At 49.0% G+C, this 16462-nt stretch overlaps 1 protein-coding gene across 2 annotated transcripts in view; it reads left to right on the forward strand.

Moving 5' to 3' along the window:
* LOC111150366 (eukaryotic translation initiation factor 4E family member 2) overlaps window positions 1-3914 on the forward strand; it is a 30833-nt gene extending 26919 nt beyond the window's left edge. For both annotated transcript variants that reach the window (XM_022508044.1, XM_022508110.1), the window contains one exon: window positions 1324-3914. Coding sequence is in view for 1 of the 2 variants with exons in the window: in XM_022508110.1 (XP_022363818.1) it covers window positions 1324-1363 (40 nt within the window). In the remaining variant the exon portion in view is untranslated. The remainder of the gene's footprint in view (window positions 1-1323) is intronic.
* Window positions 3915-16462: the final 12548 nt, after the last annotated feature.

The raw sequence follows: 16462 nt of genomic DNA on the forward strand, positions 1-16462 counted from the left end.
TGTGTAGTGAGAGCTGTTCTCATGCGCAGTCATTCTCCTTGTGTAGTGAGAGCTGTTCTCATGCGCAGTCATTCTCCTTGTGTAGTGAGAGCTGTTCTTTACTGGCAGCATCTGTTACGCTAAGTGCAGGCTGCTCTTTGTCTGGGCTGAGCATGTTCTTTCATATGTATACACTGTACCAGTAGCCATATGCCCAATAAATCGTAGCAATTTTAAGATGGGTCCTTTAAAACTAAAGCTTCTAGAACATTCCACTAAAAATAAAGGGAAATAATGACTCAAAAATCAGATTAATGAGAAATTCTGTTCTGTTCTAGAATTTCAGATACTTTAAAGTCTGAAGCTCTGGGCTAGAGCAACAGATGAGGTGACCTTTAAAGCCCTTTCCAGCCCTAAGATGGTGGGATTCTGGTGGCATGTGAACTGCTGAGATGTTGGACTTCTATTGGGGAACAGGAAAGGTTTCTGGGGGGTGGCCAAGCCTGTCCACATCCAATGGAAAGCAGCTAAGAGAACATGACTTACCATGGGTTATGTATACACATGCGTCTCTTTTAAGAGTTATAGCTAAGTGTCTAAAGTCAAGGCTATGAGTATTTCACCTTGTGGAATATCCTTTTATGAGGAACTGTAAGTTTTGCACAGAGTTTTTGGTTGCTAGGTAGGTTGATTTTTTGAATACATAATACAGTCACATCGTTTGATTATTTTTTTAAGTATGTGTGCATATGTGTTTGAGAGAAAGGGGTTTCCTCCCCACTCTGACTGCATCTGCTCAGTTTCTGCTGTAACCCCCTCCCTCCACTGCCCCACGTAACCATTGTTGTTGGTTTCTTGTGTGGCCTTATAGACTTTATGTCCATACGAACAATATGAACTGTGACCTTATTTCCCCAACCCCACTTACACAAAAGGTGGTGTACTATGTGCATACGCTATTCCATACCTGCTCAGTTTCTCTAGAGAGTTTCCCATATCAGTAGTGAGCTTCCTTGGCTTGTTTTTTTAAGCAGCACAAGTGTCTCAGTGAAGGAATGTGCCATAATATTCATATTTAACCAGTGCCCTTTTGCTAAGTATTTGGGTTGTTTCTAATCTTTGGCTGTTGAAAATAGTCAAGTTGAAGTGTGTGAAGGGACTTGGGAGGTGGTTTGCTATGTTGGCATTAGGTTAGTAAGGAAGGGAAGTTCTCGGGGTGTGTCGTGAGGGCCCTAGAGCAGCCGAGTTCAGGTCTCCACCCCTTCCCCTGCCCCATGTGTGTGTTGTTGCCTATTGAAGATCTGTGTATTGAATGATTTGTTTTCTCCCATTTTTTTCTTTCAGGGACAATTCAAGCTTTCGAAATACAAAAATCACATTGTGAAAGTACACAAGCTGGCAATAATCCTTTTCTGTATGTGTGTGTTTGTCCAAAATGGATGGGAGGTCTCCAGCTGGTCCTTCCATCTGCTCACTGAAGGGACGTCCCTGAGCCATGCGCTCCCCTTTTGCACTCATTCCTGGAGGACGGATTCCGCTAGACACCCTCCAGCATCGCTGACTTTATAAAGCGGAAAAACAGAAAACGTGACTTTGTAATAGACAAACTTTTTTTAAATGGGGTTCTGTGGGGGGGGGAGTTCAGCCTTTCGTTTTGCTGTGTGCTGTCCAGATGCCTGTCGGGCGTTCTTTTGTGCTCTCCTTTGCTGTACGAAGGGCATCGTGACCACGTGTACAAGCCAGAGCTGTCGACTGAGAGTTATCAGTATTATGAATGTCTGTGCATCCAGGAAAAGCTTTTTGTTGGAGAGTCCCGGAATAGCTATAAATGCTCTCTTCTAGCTCTGCCATTAAATTATTGGGACATTTTGTTTATTTCTCTCCCCTCTTCCCCCAAGCCCACCATTTTTTGAAAATGTGTTACTGATTTTGTATAGTCTCCTGCCTTATGCCCTCCAGTCCTCCCTCCTATGGGACTCTTTCTTCTTAGGCACTGCTGCACTTAGAATTTTAATCCAGTGAGCCACACTGGTTTCACTGAGGCGGCTCAGAAGGTATGCCTTGGTAAGTTAAACTGGAGCAGAATCCAGTGTGCTTAGGAGCTAGGTTATTATAATAGCGGTTCCAAGTGCAGGATTTGGAGCTGAGGGCAGTGTCTGAAACCAGAGGAGCAGGGATGTGTGTCCCGCCTGTTTCTGGTGGGTTTTTGCGTGACCCTCATTGAGGAAGGGAAGCAAAAGCTTGGTTGTCACCCAGTGTTAACACTTAATGTGGTAAATTCTATGATCCTGAAACTGGGGCATCTGACGAAAAGGTGACTGTGATGGGTGGCTTTCTTTGCACAGCTGTGCCTGTCTGAGGAAACCTGCTTTCAGTCCTTACCACCTGGTAGATGCGCTAATGTGTGCTGTTCCACGATACCTGGAGAGAAACCTCTTGTGGGCCACGGCAAACATGCTTTAGAAATGAGTGGTCATGCATCAGAGAAGCCGGGTCACCTGACTCCAAAAGGACTGAAGTCAGAGAGGTCAAAAGAGCACCTAGGATTGAAATAAGTACGGAGTACGAGTCCTACAGCAACCTCCAAGGAGCACTGTCTTACTTGGCTCTTGTGAGCAGAGATCGCAGTACCTTAAATTAAGGCCTCTCCTAAAACCTTTCCTTGAAGGCCAGGCCTTTAGCCACCTGGTCTCAGAGAAATCCTATGAGAGTAACAGGCATTTCTTTATTGTATTTATATTACTCTCTTCCTACTTTCCAACTCCTGAACACCTTCTAATTACCACTTTCTTGGGATGCTTTTTCCCCGAAAGAACGGGAGTCCAGGAGCCAAAAGGAGGTGCTTCCATTACAGGTGAAGTTAGATCAGAGAAGAAGATCTAGCAGTGATTTAAACTCCAGGAGTATGAAGAATGAATTGTAGTGCCCAGGCAATTGTGAAGGGCTCAGGCAAATAGAGGAGCAACACTGGCTCAAATGGGGAGCATCCTGAGTATTTGTCTCTACCCTAGGAAGGGCTTCACTTTTGCCTACACTCAGATTTGCCATGAGAATTCCAAAGAGAGCAGATGTTTGGATTTGCCCTTCTTGGGGCATCTGCCTGACGATCGTGTGTGCGCGAGCGGGTGCGGATGTGTATAATGTGTTCGTGAGGGAGGGGTCCGTCAGGCTGAGTGCTTAGGTGTATGGTCCACATTCATATTTTTGCGCTTTCTTTGGTCTCATTCAGATTTTTTAATCTCTTGCGTTTTCTAGAGCTGCTCATGTTTCCCTTCCTCCTTGTCATTGCACTATTTGAAAGTAATTTTTTTTTATCACCAATAGATGCTGACCCTGTGCTGGTTAGAACAAGAGTTATTTCTCTGAGGCAGTGTCTTACCCTGCAAGCTCTCCCAGATACTCCGCCCAGCAGCTCTAAGTGGGAGGTCGAAGAGTCCATTTAGCCAAACCACCCATTTTCCAGACTAGCCTGAGAGGTCCTTCCATTTCTATTTGACTCCGTGGACCTCGGCTACACTGAGGTGTGGCATAGCACTGGTATTGGTGTCACCTCTTCTGGGGACAGAGGGATGACAGGCACCCCTGGGCCAGCCTCACAAATGTGTAGGTTGCTGCCAGGAGGCTGGGAGTCTTTCACTTTGCGCAAGTGGGCTGTTTCCCCATGACCCCTCTGCTGGGTTTTCCATTTGAAATTGGCTGCTCCTCCTCTCCAGTGCTCTTCTCGTTTTGTTCTTCTAGTCATGTGTGTGAGGTTTTTTTCCTGTGACATTGGCAGTGGCAATAATTTCCCACCTCGAGAGAAGCTTGTGGTCCACGATGCTCCAAGAATGAACTTCCAAGAATTTGCCAGCAGAGGAGCAGAGGCTGTGACAAAGTGATTTAGTGTTGCACTTTCAGAGCAATTGTCTACTGCAGTAATAAATGGAAAATATCCGCAAGAACCCAGGCTGTGGACTCTTTACTACAGGGACGTGGGGCTCCTGGCAGTTGGGGCTGCTCCGTCTGCCTTCCGCGCACAGGGCTTTTAAATCCTTTCCAGAACAAAACCTGTGGGATAGTCCAGACAATGTGGGGTCATTGACGTAAATGTGTTATAAAAATATTCTCAAATTGCTATTAATCATTGCCAAACTTCCATTTAAATGTTTTTGATAAAAGTTTTAATATCAAAATGCTGTTTATTTCCATTCTCAACATGGGGTGAGGACTATTGGAATGGCAGGAAATCCGAAGGATCAGAATTTGAAGAAATCCCCAAGTGCCCGTGTGAAATACCAAGGGAGAGAGGAGACAACGCAAAGCCTGAGTTGGTGATCCAAAACAGTGCAGACCTGACCCTCCGTTTCAATAGACAGAAACTGTCTGTGTCTGTCAGTTGTGGTCCAAATAGAAGACACAACACATGAGAGTCATTTGAACGATAGTGTAGAATTTTTGACACAGTAAGGAGGCAAAAAGAAAGGAAGACTCAAGGAGACAGCATCTCCAGGATGAGCTGCCACAGGATGGAGGCTGCTCCCCCTGGTGTGGGGTCTCTGCAAGCATGATGGGCCTGATGGAGTCGCTTCTAAGCGTGTTGGACACTGAAAGGCCTGGGATCGAGCTGCAGCTGCAGGAACACGCTTGCCGCCACTGTACAGGGAGTCCTGCTGCGGCAACAGGAAGGAGCGGGTCCCTTTTCCTCCTCCAGCACTGAGGCTTCCCTCCAGTGCATGCTGCTGAGAAATACCACAGGATACCAGCGAGCAGAGCAGAAATGACTGCAGAGGGCTGTGGCCAGCTTCACAAGAACAATGGAAAATGCTGGGTGTGAAGCTGAGAGACAAGGGCTTGTAGTGGGTACCGCCCTGCCCCTTAGCCGCCCAGCATCCATACACAGCCTTTTACGTGTATTTGGACTTTAATGCTATCACAAAAGCTGCTCTGTTTCTCCCCAAGATGCAACTAATTGTAAGATGGACTTAACTCTTTCTGAAACTGAGACTATGTAAAGCCCAGCAATCGCGTGGATCTCCAGGCCATGCTGATTCCTCCCATCCTGTCACAGTCTGATCTGAATAGAATATAGAGTCACAGAATGCTGCCTGAAGACTAAACGGTAAAGTTAGCTTCCAACAGAAATTGCATGAGCTACTGAGAAGGAAGTGTGTGTGTGTGTGTGTGTGTGTGTGTGTGTACATGTGCGCGCGTGTGTCTGGAATTGGTATTTGTAATTGCTTTTTCCACTATCTGGTTGCCATTTCCTTTTCCCTCAGCCGGGATCTCAGCTGGGTTCTTTTTTGGCATGGTTGATCCAAACCTTCATTCCTAAAGGGTCTGAATTCATTGTCCTGCCTTTATTTTTTTAGTTTTCTGTTCATCGTTGGAATTTCTAAGAGGGACGTAGAGGGTTTTCTGGGCTCCAGTCACAGTCCTCTCCACCCCCATCATGTAGCAGCACACACGTTTCCCCTCGGGAATATCCCCCAGCCAGTAGAATAACCCCCCGACTAGCTTGTTGGTTCAGTGTCCTGGTGAGCTGCAAATAGGCAGGTGAGCCTCCGTGTGCAACCCAGTGGAGCTATTGCTGGGTTTCCTGGTGAGAACATTCCTCCTTGGAAAACCAAGACCTCTAAGCCCACAGAGTCACTTTGAGCGCACTGGGGAGAATGCACTTTGAGTGCACTGGGGAACCACTCCCACTTCTCTCCCTTGATTCCTGGACCCACGAATCCGAATCTGGGTACAGGAGAGCAGATTCATGTCTAGCATATATTGCAGCCTTTAAGGTAGAACTTGGCCCTTTCAGGAGACTCTCTCCCTGCAGCATCACCACCGAGTCTTCCACAGACCATTTTCGCTCTATCCGCCTGGTTCTGCATGGTGAGGGTTTAGTAAAACCTGTGAGTGACATGAGCACAAGTCCATGGCCGGACTTCATTGGCTGTAAAATGAGGTTTTTTAATTACAAGTACTATGTAGAATGCCATGCTGGTAGATAGGGCATTCTACCAGTCCATGGATGGCTGTGCTGGGAAGAGCATTATGGACCGGAACTGCAAATCCAAATCCAGAAGGCGCTTCTACTCACAGGGCTTGCCAGAGAGCAATGGAACTAATCCAGCCCTTTCTCTCTGCTTTGAGCTCTGTTCCCTGGCAGAGACCCTGGTAGTCTGGGTTTTGGTATTTCTCATCTTCCCTTGTCCCTGCCCCTGGGCCTTGGGTCTGCTCTCCCTTGGCTACAGTCCTTTTTGGTGCCAGTTGAAAGTGTCAGCCCTTACATTTACCCCAGCCTAGTTCCACATGACCCTGACACTGAACTCCCCTCTGAGATCATTCTGACTCAAGCTTCAATGTCCTGGACAAATCATCCATCTCCAGCCCAACAGCACCTAAAAGTACAGTTCTCTGATGTGTCAGCTGCAAAAGAACAGAGTCCAACACTGTCCTCTGCTGTGCTTAGAATGTCTGTCCCACACTGGCCCCCCACCTGCGACCCTGGGCAGTGTGGTGCATGTGCAGAGGTGAGTGGGAATCCCGAGGCGGTCCCCTCCCTGAGCTCACGGTCTGAAGCAGACAAGCTCCAGGACACAGCAAGGGAGATGCAAAGAGAGGTGTGCAGAGGGTAGTGGGAGTGCTTGGGTGGGCTGTAGCACCCCAGGAAGGCCAGGGAGGAAGCAAGACCTCCTGGAGGATTGGGGGTTCAAATGTTACCAGTGGGGGCCCAGGCCAGTGGACAGGTAACCTTCACTCTTTTGGACTCTGCAAGTGCAGAGCTGGGTTCCGTGCCAGAGGGGCTCCTGTGGGTGAGGCTGGCAGTAAACAGTACCAGTTCACAAACAGTCCGTTGTACTAGGCACTGTGATCACTTCCTGCACACGCTTCACTTAGTGTACCCTGTGTGTAGGGTATTATAGTCCCCTTTTAACAGATGAAGAAACAGGTTAGCACCTTGCAGAAAGTCACGTGTCTTGTAAGGCTAGAGACGGGGGTCAGTTGAGCTCCGAGTTCCAAACCTCTTCATGCAGGGAAGCTGTGGCTCACCTAGTCTGTAGGCCGTTCCTCGGATTGATGGCAATGCTCGTGTCCAGACTGGACCTGGGCCATGTGGCTATGTAATGACACCTGCTGGACAGTCCCAGGGTGAGCGGCCCACCTGGCTGGCCCCAGAGAATCTAGAGCAAATGAGTAGGGTAGCTTCTGCTAAGGTTCCAGGGAGGGGCAAGAGGGCATTTTGGTGTGTGGGCAGGGTGGTGTTTGATACCCTTTCCTTAATCCCATGTCATCCTTCCCACACCGGGGAAGCCCCACCCTGGACCACACCATGCAGGTGGCATGACTATGACTATTTCTATGAAGTTCCTCTGCCCAAATCGTTCTCTCTGCACTTAGTCCACCGTCTCGTCAGACCCTTGATCTCCTCCTTGACCTCCACTTGTGTGGACAGGGGCTCAGAGCCTCCCTCCACCTACCATGCTCAGCCCCATCTGTGAATCAAGGAGGTGGTCCACGAGCCCAGAAAGGCAGGTGGATTGACCGGTAGTCCCGCAGGCAGTAGATGTTCCTCATCACGGACTAGAGGATGGCTAACTTTGATGCCCCAAGAGCTAGAAGCCCAACTCAGCCTTGGCCTCATTCTGCCCTCCTCAGACCCCACTCACTCACCTCTCAGGATGGTTCCTAGGTGGTGGGAGTCCCTCAAAGGCTGAGCACAGCTGTGACTCTGCTGGCCTGGCACTGCGGGCATGGGGCTCCTTACAGGCCTCCCTGGGGGCTGGCCCCCCACCCCCATGCTCTGTTTTCTCAGTTCTGTTCTCCCTACTGGAAGTGTCCACTGCGCCCAGCTTCTGCCACGCTGCCTGTGGTCCTGGGCCACTCACTAATGTCGCTAATTTGGCCACATATATGCCTTACTCACTCCCCACATGACCCCATGCACACATTCTGTCTCTTGATGGTTCCCACTTGGCCCCTTCGACCCCTCCCTGTGACAGAGTAGCCAGAGGCCCCTGGTAGAGGTCCCTTGCCTGCCCCTTAGCACAGGACTTCTTGGGAGGTTTTCCCTGGCAGCCAAGATCTGGACCACAGCCTCTGAGGGGCCTTCCTTCCCTCCTTCCCACCTGCCCCTGAGAGTAGGCCTCAGCTTCCAACAACCTGACATCTCCCTAAAACCCCAGAAACTTCCCCTCCGTAATCACAGTGTAATCAGAGTGCTCCCACCTCCCCCCACTGCAGTGTCCACAGCCCTACCCAACACAGTAGCTGCCCCTGACATGGAGAACAAAAGGTAAAAGAAATGTAGAAAAAATAATTAAGTTTCCTTCACAGACCATTGACAAGTAGATGAGAAAAGCAGAGTGACCTTCCTCCAGCAGCTTGTGCTGGAGGCACAAGACAACTTTTGCTGGAGGCAAAAGACAACCTCGCTTGACATTAGCCTGACCTCCAGGATCCTGTAAGTCTTCCTTAACATGTAAAAATTCCTTTGGAAACTTCCTTTTATCTCCACAAGCCGTGCCTCCCCTCCAACTCAAGATACATGTCAGCAATCGTTCTCCAAGCCTGTGGGCCCCCGGATGTCCATCTGAAGGGTCTCATGACTAAGGTTTACTAGATGGGACTAAACGAACTTATCCTAACAGCAACTGGTCCCTCAAGGTCCTGGAAACCTTGCTTCCAAATTCCTTAGAGACTAACGGCGTCCCTAACCCCCTCCCACCTTGAAAGTGTATCATCAGTCGCTCCTCCCAACCCGGTGCAGCTCTTTCAGCCCACGGGTCCTCTCCCTGTACTTTAATAAAACCACCTTTCTTGCGCTGAAAACATCTCAAAAATTCTTTCAACTGTTCACTCCCAAACCCCAACATTTCCCATCAACTGGACTGAAGCTGGCCCTTCAAATGAAGGACTGCCCATACTTCTTCGATGAATGCCCTCCCACATCATACTTTGGCCAGACTGAGTTCCTGGGGTGCCCCAGATCCACCCTTTTTCTTCCTGCTTCCACACAGCTCATCTCCCTCTGTGGCAAATGCCTTCTCCTCCCTTTGCCTACCTCTATCAACCTTCAGATAATTGCTTCCTCCAGGAAGCCCTCCCAGTCCCCTCCTGCCTGAATTACCAGCAGGCCCGGTGTTCCTATAGCGCCAGGTGCATGTGGTTGCCCTTGTCTCTTCCTCCTGATGGAGCTGTGTCCCACGATGGCAGGGCCACTCCCCTGTCTCCAAACGGACTGGATCAGAGCAGGCACCCACCTGCTGCCCAGAACACTTCTGCCAAAAACAGATTTACAAAATGCCTAAGTCATCACCATGGTATTCTGCACAGCATGGCTACTGCCCCAAGACCTCATTTTACAGCAAATGAAGCACCGCTCAGGGCTCGGGCTCACGGGTTCCCTGGTCTGATCCGTGGCCCGTCATCCCCAAGCAACGATGAGAGACTGTTGATTTCTGTGTTTGGATTTTGTTCACTGGGAATTTGCAGATTCTTGCTGTTTGTAGTGGTTGTTCCGATAATCTGCTTACATTTTCCAGGTACCTGGATAATCTTCTAAGAGTGAAGGTGTTACTTTCCCCTTTCACATTTGTGTCCGCCTGGCTTCTCTTCCCAGATCGCACTGGTTAACACCCCCAGCACACTCTGAAGTCGTGCTGCTGATCGTGAGTCTCCGCTCTTGCTTCTTTGGTGGGAAGGCCTCTCATGGTCCCCATTAAATGCTCTGATGAATTTGGAGCCAAGCTACTTTAATCCTGTTAAAGAAGACAAGGAAAGGTATCCAAGTTGTGGGGCAGGATGTACGGCTGTACAATTGTTTTAGCCAGTCCCCTTAATATAATGCACATTTGGATTACTTTCAGTCTTTTGCTAATTGGAAGACACCGGCAATAACTAATTTGTTTCTGTCCCCATCACTTTGCGCACGTATAAGCACTTCTGTAGGATGAATTCCTGGAAGTGGAATCGCTAGGTCACAGAGCAGATGGATTTGATAATTAGGGCCAAATTTCTCCCCAGCTTACACGCTCACCAGCGACGCCTGGATCCTCACATCCCCACCGTGATACTGGGACTTACAAGAAAAATAGAGGGCACCTGGGTGGCTCAGTGGTTAAACATCCGACTCTTGGTTTCAGCTCAGGTCACGATCCCTGCTGGACGTGGAATGTGCTTGAGGTTCTCTCTCTCCCTCTCCCCCTGCCCCTGGCTTGTACTCTCTCTAAAAAAAAAGGAGAAAGAAAGAAAGGCAAGGCAAGACAAGACAGAGAAAAAGAAAAAGAAATGTATGTATTTGGTCATTCAGAAAACCAAAATATATTTCACATATATATTTGATAGTTTTTGTTCTTGCCTCAGAGCCCTCAAAACCCTTGGAATGTGCTGAGGGACAAGGGCAGTGGGAGCATCTTTTGTTATGATATTTGGTCTCTAGTCCTCAGTTCCTGAAATCTATTCAGAACCACAAAGGGGGATGGGTGTCTTGCTGTTCACAACAACCCCTTTTCTGCCCCCACTGGGTTATGTTAATGAGTGGCTTTTGGAAAGCACCTGAGGCTGGGGCTGGTTGCCATGGAAACCAGCCCTAATAGATGGTTTCTGGGAAGGGAAAGAGGCCAGAGGTTGATCACCATGACCAATTATTCGATCAATACCTGTGTAGTGAAGCCTCGTCAACACTCAAAAGTGGGGGGGGGGGGACTTTGGAAAGGTTCCAAGTTGGGGAATCAGCATACTTCCAAGGCCACTGTGTGGGGCCCCAGACTCCCCAAGGACAGAAGCTCCTTTGGTAGGGACTTCGCCCCAGTATCTCTTCATCGGGCTGTTGGTTCATATCCTTTAATTCCTTTGTTATAAACTGATAATCTAGTGAGTTAACAGGTTTTCTGAGTTCTGTAAGTCATTCTAGCAAATCCATTGAACTCAAAGAAGGTTTAGCTAGGGACCTCTGATTAACAGCCAGCCGCTCAGAAGCACAGGTGACACGCTGGGCTGACGACTGGTGTCTGAATTGGAGGACAGTGTTACAGGACTGAACCCTTAACTGTGGGACCTGATGCCATTCCCAGGTAGACAGTGTCAGAACTGAGTTGAATTGTAAGCTGCCCAGCTGGTGTCTGAGCCTTGCTTGCTGGTATGGGGAGCTCCCCCAACACACACGCGCACGCACGCACGCACGCGCGCGCGCGCGCGCACACGCACACAGGAATTAGGAGCAGAATGCAAATACCTACCAAAAGTGTATCTTAAAAAACTTTTTGATTTATGCTTATTTTGTTAGGTAAGAAAAATATCTTAGTCATTCTTATGAGTGAAGCTGAGTTTCTTTCATATATTTAAGAACAATTTGCATTTGCTCTTCTGATCATATATTGACCATTTTTTCCATTGACTTGGTAGTCCTTTTCTAAATGACTTCTAGGAGTTCTTTGTATATGAAGGAGACTATCCCTTTGTGACAACAGCTTGACCACTGCAAGAAGCAGCACAAGCTAGCAAGGAGGCCAGGGTGGCTTCCCCAATGTGGTGGGGTGAAGTCACTGTTCTGTTGGTGGCCTAAGATGGGCAAGAGAGTCCAGGAGGAGCTGTCGCTTCTTAACCAGCAAATCTGTTGTATGCCGGTGAATTTGGCTATAAAGTGGCTGTCCGTATAGCTCATTACGGAATCTCCCGGCTTGAAGAGGACAAGATGCCATGAGGGCCACGTGAACACTTTCCCCTTCTCCCCCAACGGGAGGAGCTCCCATGTGTCCCGCTTGCAGCGGCTGATGATAGGTCCAGCTCCACTCTCTCCTGTCCCTCTGGACAGCGTGAGCCAGGATTTTGGCTACGATTTGTTGACATGTTCCGTGTCTTTCTCCATCCAGAAATCACTGTGTCCTCTGGACGATGCTCTGCGCTGATCTGCTGGGCTGCGGAGTGCTTCCATCTGCTCCCATGAGATCACCGACCGGCAGAGACACAAGTGTTCTTTTCTAGCCTCTTGGTACCCCATGTTTCCACACCCAGAGTCTTGCTGTCTCTTCGGACGGGCCAGTCTTTCTTCGTATGACTTCCGGAGTTGAACCATACTTGAAAAGCCTTCTCTGCATCTACTCACAGAGAAGGCAAAGGTTTGGAAGCATCACAGAACCGTGGTGGGGAGATGGAAACCGCCACAGCAGCGCAGAAGCACGTTCAAGGTGGGGTGCTTGCTGCCCCACCCCAGAAAGGAGCAGGTCCCGTCAGGGTCTCCAGGCTCAGGAACTTAACGAGCTGGTGAGGCTGAAAATGAAGAGCACAGACCGGAGAAGGGTGCTGGCACCTGGTGACTTCGTGACGGGCCAAGAGACCCACGGCGGGCAGGAAGAAGGGCTCTTGGCACAGCAACAGGGAGGGCGGGGCCCCAAGGAGACCCAACAGCAGACAGAGAAGGACTCTCCAAAGACTGGAAGGAAGCAGGCCCAGGATCCAGGAAGAGTGGCTCCAGGACATGGCGAAGACCAGAGGGTGGGCACGGAGTGGGCACGGAGAGGAGGCCAACGGAGGGAAGGCCAAGGAACCAGGAAGGAGGGGAGAGGTGTGTGGGCGGTGATGGCTTCCCGGCCAACCACACATTTGAGGCTCAAGGGAGACCGAAGCCCAGGGACAGCTGGCCCACCCCTTCCCTGCCCTGGACATACCCGAGCCCTGAAGTGGGTGACTCTCACCAGCGTCTGGGCCCAGGCATCCGTGACCCTAACGAATCACGTCCTAGCTGAAGTCTCTGTCCGTTTACCTTACCCTGCACGGGGAGGCAGGGGTGTGTGAATCAAGACTGAGAAGACCAAGAGCCCCTGCGGTTCATCTGAGGCCTCCCTTGCCGACCTCCCGGCCTTCGCCTGAAGCCTCAACTAGCGGCCCCAGAGCAGCCATTGGTGGAGATGCGGGCAGCGTCAGGTAGGTCTAGGCTCGAGCCCGGGCTCAGGAGTGTCCTTCCCGCAGCAGCGGGCCAGCTCACGTCCACGAGTTCAATGTCTGCCAGCAAAGTGTCTGCTGGATAAAGCACACATGCAGATGAAAGCCATGATCTCCGGGAGGAACTGCAGTTCGCCATAGCCTTCCTGCAACTTGCAGCATCCATGGCTGCCCTCGAAGAGCCCGGGAAAATCACAGGAGGGGTGCCTGGTGGGCTCAGCCGGTGAAGCATTGGCCTTCAGCTCAGGGACCTAGGATCGAGTCCCAGGTTGGGCTGTCTGCTCAGCGGGGAGCCTGCTTCTCCCTCTGCCTCCCCTGCTTGTGCTCTTTCTCTGACAAATAAATAAATAAAATCTTTAAAAAAAAAAATGAGGTGCTGTAATAAGCCCTGTACTACTAGGTTAAGGAAGGAGACGTCAGGATGCTTTATTTGTATTTATTTATTTTTTTAAAAATATTTTATTTATTTATTTGACAGAGAGATAGAGAGAGATCACAAGTAGGCAGAGAGGCAGGCAGAGGGAGAAGGAGAAGCAGGTTCTCCGCCAAGCAGGGAGCCCGATGCGGGGCTCAATCCCAGGAACCTGGGATCATGACCTGAGCCAAAGGCAGAGGCTTTAACCCACTGAGCCACCCAGGTGCCCTTATTTGTATTTATTTATTTAAAGATTTTATTTTATTTTTTAAAATATTTTATTTATTTATTTTAGAGAGAGTCAGAGCAGGGCAAGGAGCAAAATAGCAAAATACCTGACCAGGACTATTTAAAAGTGTCAGCATCATGAAAGATCGGGAAAGACCTAGGAACTGTAAGAGATGAGGAGATACTAAGGAGACATGATGACTGAATGTAATGTGGGATCCTGGACCAGAAAGAAGACACCAGTGGAAAGCCTGGGGGAATCTGAATGAAGTGTGAAGTTGAGCTAGTGGTAGCGTACCAGTGCTGATTTCTTGGTTTTGATCCATGTGCTGTGGTTAGAGAAGATAGGAATGTTAGGAGAAGCTAGGTGAAGGATACAGAGGAACTTTGTGTACTATCTTCGCAATTGTATAAATCTAAAATTATTTCAGGGGCACCTGGGTGGCTCAGTCATTAACCTTCTGACTCTTGATTTCGCCTTGGGTCATGATCTCAGGGGCATGGGATCAAGCCCCACATGGGACTCTGGGCTCAGCGTGGAGTCAGCTTGTCCCTCTCCCTCTGCTCCTTGTATCTCTCTCTCTCAATTAAATAAAATCTTTAAAAAAATAAAATAATTTCAAAATAAAAAATCCAAAAACCTGCATGAGGAGTGATGCTTGATTTAAATGCCTGGATCCTGGGGTACTTGGTGGCTCAGTTGGTTAAGTGTCTGCCTTCAGCTCAGGTCGTGATCCCAGGGTCCTGGGATCGAGCCCCACATCCTGCTCTTTGCTCAGCCAGGAACCTGCTTCGCCCTCTCCCTCTGCTGTCGCTCCCCCTGCTTGTTTTTTTTTCTCTCTCTCTATCTCTGTCAAATAAATAAATAAAATCTTGGGGCATCTGGGTGGCTCAGTGGGTTAAAGCCTCTGCCTTTGGCTCAGGTCATGGTCCCAGGGTCCTGGGATTGAGCCCTGTGTTGGGCTCTCTGCTCAACAGGGAGCCTGCTTCCTCCTCTCTCTCTCTGCCTCTCTGCCTACTTGTGATCTTTGTCTGTCAAATAAATAAATAAAATCTTAATAAATAAATAGAGAAATAAAATCTTTAAAAAATAATAATAAATGCTTGGATCTTGCTCTCTCGCAGGGCCTGGGTTCCTACTCTCCAGAGCAAGTTCCTAAGCCTGACAAGAAATGAATGTGAGCCCCACTTGGTACAAGGGAAACATTTTTGTGAACTCAGATCAAAAAAGATAACGCTAAGAGGTTAAATGGGGCTCCCCATCCCACCCTGGCCACAGCAGGAGGGAAAGTGCTAGGACCCCAAGTGGCAGGTAGTGAAGAGCCCCGGAGAGGAGGTGTGGCTCCTGAAGGGCCAGGAGAAAGGGGATAGGGTGGATAGCCCCAAGAACAGGAAGCATAGCCCACTTTGCCCATCAAGGAACCCCTCCTGATTCCCCACCCTGGGTGCAGTCTGGGTGATCTGCACAAGTCAGGGGGCCAGAGTGTAAAATCTAGGAGGCACTACCAGCAGCTGTGGGTCACTGATGGGCCAGTAGTCAGACTGTCCCCACCCAGGCTAAGGTATGCTATGGTGGTCACAGATCAACAAAAAGCATGGCAAAAAGCCAGGAAAAGGACACCATACCAAGACGAAGCTGGATCTCTAGAACAACTATTGGTAAGATATAAATCCAAAATGAGCTGAGGTTTGCAAAAACCACCATGGGCAATATAAAAGGCCTTTTAATTGACGATCAGAGCATGAGAACAGGGGGCAACTGGCATGAGATTAACTGATTTCTCTGCTGGCAGATGGGTCATCCCAAGGTAGACCAGATGGCTGTTTAGGCCCCACTCAGTCCTAGAATCTGGGAGTCAGAACTGAAGGGGTTTGGTGGGGAATCTGCTGCTGTCAGAACTACCCCAGCAGCAGGGTCAGACAGGCTATTGTCGGCTGGTGAATTATGTCCTGGTACCAAGGGCAACAGGCAGCCTGCCAGTTTGGCCACAGAGGTGCCAAATGTCCGGGCTCTGAGGCCCTGGTCTGCTGGGACACACCCATAGCTTATTTATAAAATGATGGCTCTGTGGTAACTTTTTCCAGACTGCAGCTGCCAGGAAGGGGTAGACAAGGGTGCTTTGCAACCCACCATGAGCTACACAGGAAATTCCTCAAAACACAGGTCAACATGACCTAAGATATCAACCGTTCCTGCACCTGTCATGCCTCTGCCTTCTCTCCCAAGACCCAGAGGCCCAGGGCTCACTAAGTACTGCCTGCTGGTGCCCTCCCTTCCACAGCCCCTCTCCCCTTCAGAGAACCCAGTGCCTCTCCCCTTGGAGTGCCCTGCTGGGCTCAAGCTTCCCTCCTCACCCAACAACAGCACCATTTTTAGGTGCTTCTCTGCACACCCTTTTCCTCCTGCCTCGTCTTTACCAAATACACTTTATCCCCTGTTCTAAATGATTTCTTATCTTTTAAAAAATGCTCATTTAATAAACTATGATACACCCATACAGTGGGATACAATGGGATATTATTCAATGATAGAAATAAGCTATCAGCAATGTCCACAATAGCCAAACTATGGAAAGAGCCTAGATGTCCATTAACAGATGAATGGATAAAGATGTGGTGTGTGTATGTATATATAGATATATATATACACACATATGTATATTGTGTGTGTGTGTATATATATATATATACACACACACACAATGGAATATTATGCAGCCATCAAAAAACTGACATCTTGCCATTTCCAATGACGTGGATGGAACTAGAGGGTATTATGCTAAGCAAAAAAAGTCAGTCAGAGAAAGACAATTATCATATGATCTCACTGATATGAGGAATTTGAGAAACAAGATAGGATCAGAGGGGAAGGGAGGGAAAATGAAACAAGATGAAATCAGAGAGGGAGACAAACCATAAGAGAATCTT

Source organism: Enhydra lutris, unplaced genomic scaffold, assembly GCF_002288905.1.
Source record: "Enhydra lutris kenyoni isolate GAN:26980312 unplaced genomic scaffold, ASM228890v2 scaffoldscaffold1, whole genome shotgun sequence".
Classification (NCBI taxonomy): Eukaryota; Metazoa; Chordata; class Mammalia; order Carnivora; family Mustelidae; genus Enhydra; species Enhydra lutris.